This window comes from Durio zibethinus, chromosome 6, assembly GCF_047325235.1.
Source record: "Durio zibethinus cultivar Kanyao isolate XHJ-2024 chromosome 6, ASM4732523v1, whole genome shotgun sequence".
Lineage (NCBI taxonomy): Eukaryota > Viridiplantae > Streptophyta > Magnoliopsida > Malvales > Malvaceae > Durio > Durio zibethinus.
In genome coordinates, this window is record NC_143167.1 from 11,762,738 (window position 1) to 11,765,947 (window position 3,210).

The 3,210-nt window shown below is 30.6% G+C and overlaps 1 protein-coding gene across 1 annotated transcript; it reads right to left on the bottom strand.

Annotated features, from left to right (window-relative positions):
• Positions 1 to 951: 951 nt before the first annotated feature.
• LOC111284328 (uncharacterized) lies at positions 952 to 2,339 on the bottom strand. The gene is made up of 2 exons (XM_022873028.2): positions 1,899 to 2,339; positions 952 to 1,334 (listed from the first exon to the last, which is right to left on the bottom strand). The coding sequence occupies exons 1-2, from the start codon at positions 2,337 to 2,339 to the stop codon at positions 1,233 to 1,235; spliced, it is 543 nt and encodes a 180-aa protein (XP_022728763.2). The 3' UTR covers positions 952 to 1,232.
• Between the last annotated feature and the right edge of the window lie 871 nt (positions 2,340 to 3,210).

Here is a 3,210-nt window from a genome sequence, read left to right on the forward strand (position 1 = left end):
AAAAAAACGAAAAAAGGAAAGAAAAGAAAGAAAGATCGAAACAGTGATGAATGGTGATAGTGCTAGATGGCTTTTAGGATTTCAGGTTTTAAGTTTTTTTTTTTTTTTGGTTCATTTTGGAAGATCATAACCGTAACATGAGGAATGAGAGATGAAAATAGGGAGGAATAATGATTGGTGGCTGGAGGCAAAAAGCTTGAGAAGGCTCGGATTTGGAAAGAAGTAGGGTTGCTGCTGGTAAAGAGAGAAGAAAAAAATGAGAGAATAAAGGAGGTAGGGTTTCAAAAAAAAAAAAAAGAGCTGATATTAGGGCTAAATAGTGAGTTTGAGAAAAGAAAGAAGGAAAAAAAGGAAAGAGAAAAAAAGGGGAAATGGACAATTATTAACTTGATCCATGTACTTGACCCATGATTCGTTTAGAATTTAGGGTGATTGGCTGCTAGATATGGACCATGTTGATTGGCTTGCTTTAGGTTTAAATCCAAAGACTTTAGCTAGATTTTTTTTCCTTTTTATTTATTTTATAATATCATTATATTTAATTGTTAATCAATGATTTTATATTTAGATTTTATAATTTTATTATCATTTTTTCCTATCGATATTATTGTTTATTTCCATATTTGTTATTTCCTAATTATCATGAATAATTTTCTAAATATAAATACTTAATTATAATCTCACAAAAATTGTGATTAATTACTTTTTTCAAATAAATAAAAGATATGGGATGCCATAAACTACTTTAAAAAGCATAAAGGAAAAATTTTTATGATTATAATTATAATTTTTACATTTTGTAACAAGTTTTACTATCATGATAACTATGATAATCTCCATTATGTTCATAATTACAATAAATACAACACAACTAAAAACACGAATGCAACCACAAATTAAATTCCTAAACCCATATGTACAAATGTTTGAGCTCTCATGCGCATGAAATAGTCATATAATTCTTTACATCCATCAGTTATTAAAGTCCACGAGGTAAATGCAATTTCTTTTCAGTAATTTTAAAACCTGACATTTCCTTCTGAATAAGTACTTTTTTGCCATGGCAACAACAAATCATTATTTTCATTCCACTGCACTAATTTGTAATGTCCCCTTAAATGCAACAAAATTTTAGGTCATGGCATATTGATTTCTCAAGAAAACACAAAAGAAAGAGCAAAAACTAAACAAAAGAAATTGCAAAAAATTAAGGAGATGTTAATTTCCTTGTGTCATCCATTGGGGTTCGACTGTTGGCCACTGCTTCCAGCTTCTTTTGCTCTTCGTTTCTCCTCTTCTTTTCTATACTTAATGCCACAAGCATTACACAATGTCTGCAATTAATATTTAAGAACAAAAAAAATAAATGAATAGTACTAAAAAAATTCGTTGGCAAGTAATTCATAGTTTCACCGTACTCCTTTTGAGGATTCTGAATAGATGGATTGATCGATAAACCTCAATCAAATTAAACAAAACCTCCATTGAAGACTAGTACATTTATAGTAATCAAAGTTTTTTACATGGCTACACCAATTTTTTTACTAAAGTTGACATGTTATTAAAAACCCTAACATATGATCGAAGAAATATTCATGTTTTTAGGGAAACTAATCACTTCGCTGACTATCCCGTTAAGATGGGAGTCAACAGATATTGTGATTTAGTGGCTTGGTTATAGTTTTGTAAATCTTTCCATTAATAATATTTTTCTTAAATTTTCAAAAAAAAAATGAAGAAATATTTATAACAAATGGAAACTTTTTTTTTTTTACACTTTTTTCATTGTAGGTTTTGCTTTATAACGGAAGCGTTATCTAATGCCAAATAACGAGAACGAAGAAAGGATAAACATAAAATTAGAGACTTGATATTGTAAAGGAAAGTATATATTATACCTTGGGGCCTAGGGGACCTTTGCGCCACATAGGAGTATCGTTGGTGTTGCAGTTGTAGTTAGTGCATCGTTTGTTAGGGTCATTGTAGTTGCCACCACGCTGACGTCGTTGGCGTTGCTTGCCTGAACTCGAGCCAGAGGAGCTTCCGAGCTCTAGTTGATGTTGATTGGCGGCTCTCCTAGGAGGGACGTCAATAAGTGTGTAGATGTTCGAAGGCACCAGGCTCGGAGCTGGTAGCTGATGATGATGAGGAGGAGGAGGAGGATGAGTAGGACCAAAGTTGTTGTAGGAGTTGGTACTGTTATAAGAAGGAAATCCAAGAGAAGGACTACAACATTGGTTAAAAGCATTTGCATAGTTCATGTTATGGACATTGCTGACTATTTGATCGGTTGGCCATGCATATTGGCTTCCATTAAAGCTTTGTTGACCTTGAACCATTGCTCCTTGATTAAACATTCCCATTTGATTCATTCCCTGCTGAATCATACAAATCATGTAAAAGATTGAATATAGAATGACAAATACTTAACTAAATAGAAGGTTCAAACTACTACATAAAGAAGAGTTTAGTAATACTGTTGATCTTAATTGTTTTGTGTCAATATTGCAGTATTTTAATTAGGCAGTGCCCAAGTGTATTTGTTTGCAATACATGCATTCTATTCATTCATGCAAACTAAGATTATTTGTCAACAGTTTTAGTGTCCCATGCCAATAATTGATAAATGTTCACAACATACATGATGTATTTTTAATGAAAAACTTAGGTAAATTTATTTTGTGTTACAATTTTTTTTATTTAATAAAGAAATGTGCTTTTCTGAAGTCGAAAATTAAAAGTGACAACAAAATTGTTGTTGTTATTATTATTATTATTATAACGGTCGTCATCATTAACAAGATGACAATAGTAAAGTTATAACAAACGTAATTCTCGTTGCTTCTCTAACCATTGAAGGGAACTAATCAAAAATTTATCGGTCAAACTTCGTTGGCATTTCCTTTTTTATAAAAATTGACATAAAACAACAAATATGAATTTTTTTTTACTATAATTCCATATTTGAAGGATTAAAACTAAAACTAGAGAGTTCACTATATGTTGAAATGATAGAAATCAAAATCAAGAAATATTTTATACAAGGTGTTAGTACATTTCATTTTTATTTATTTTTCATTAAGCCAAAATCTAAGTTTGAAAAAAAAAAAAAAAAGAGAGACAAAGATATATCTTTTTCAAACCTAAAACACTAAAACCTGAATTGAAATTTTGTCGAAACGATCATGAAGTGAGAAATTGATTCTATGC

Bases quoted from the DNA above. Each gene is read 5' to 3' on its own strand.
- LOC111284328 (XM_022873028.2), bottom strand. From the start codon at position 2,339: ATGGTTCAAGGTCAACAAAGCTTTAATGGAAGCCAATATGCATGGCCA. The intron at 1,335-1,898 runs GTATAATATATA...TATTAATTGCAG, and splicing joins AAGGTCCCCTAGGCCCCAAG to ACATTGTGTAATGCTTGTGG.